General features: G+C 37.8%; 1 protein-coding gene across 1 annotated transcript in view; it reads right to left on the minus strand.

Annotated features, from left to right (window-relative positions):
- LOC101853571 (sodium/glucose cotransporter 4) overlaps window positions 1–1054 on the minus strand; it is a 9225-nt gene that overhangs the window by 1622 nt on the left and 6549 nt on the right. Inside the window, exon 5 of the mRNA XM_005103789.1 lies at window positions 382–477. Coding sequence (XP_005103846.1) covers window positions 382–477 — 96 coding nt within the window. The remainder of the gene's footprint in view (window positions 1–381; window positions 478–1054) is intronic.

Below are 1054 nucleotides of genomic sequence, written 5' to 3' on the forward strand. Positions count from 1 at the left end.
TAAAAATTCAAAATACATCCCTCAGCCTCTCCTTGCTCCTTCAATCCCATGAAACACCTATCGTCCTTCTCGTTTTTCCTTCTTGTCTATGTATGTTACTCTCTAGTATCTACTCTATACTTCAGCACTTGTATGACCTAAAGTACCGTTAAGCTCTTGCCTGCCTATTTATTTTACTTTCACTTTTTCAACCTCCGTTGCTGTTCAGCGTCTGGGAAGGAGGTGGGGGTGGTGGAAGGGGTGTGCAGTTTAAAATAGAAAACAGTCACTGTCCCTGCAAGCCGACTGCAGACAATTTAGCTATGAATGAGACTTAAACTCTTACCAAAACTAAAAAAAACCCAAAAACAACCAAAAACAAAACAGCAACAAAAAACGTACCTTCTGTGGAGGCCGTGGCTTCGTCATAAGAGAAATGATGATGGTAGAAGCGATGGAGACGCCGGACAAGATGATAGCGAAGTGCAGAAAGTTTATCTGAGGGGTAAAGAATAGAGTGGATAATATTAAGTTCAGGCGCTTATTTGTAAGTGATATGTATGTGTATAATGTGTAAGTATATAATATGTGTGTATGTATACTTACGTATATGTGAATGTGTGTGTGAATGTGTACGTGCATATTAAGTAGATGTATATGTATCAGTATATGTATATGTGTATGTGTATAATATATATGAGTATATGTGTGTAATATGTATGTGTATATGTGTGGACGCATCATCATCATCATCATCATCATCATCATCATCATCATCATCATCATCATCATCATCATCATCCTCATCATTAGTGCCTGACCATCAATATAATCCATCATATAATTTATCTATAGAAGCACCAGTCAGCCATGTCTAGGTCCTGTTTTAGCCTCTTTCTCCTGTCTGTGAATCTATTATTATCATTTTTGTCTAATTTGGTTCTACTTTTATGCACTCGAGCGCCTGATCATCAATAATCTATTTATAGAGGCACCAGCCATCCATGTCTTGGTGCTGTTTTAGCCAAGAGAGGCTGATTGACCTTGACCATCAATGATTTATTTATAGAGGCAC

The sequence above is a fragment of the Aplysia californica genome, unplaced genomic scaffold (assembly GCF_000002075.1).
Source record: "Aplysia californica isolate F4 #8 unplaced genomic scaffold, AplCal3.0 scaffold00389, whole genome shotgun sequence".
Taxonomy (NCBI): Eukaryota; Metazoa; Mollusca; class Gastropoda; order Aplysiida; family Aplysiidae; genus Aplysia; species Aplysia californica.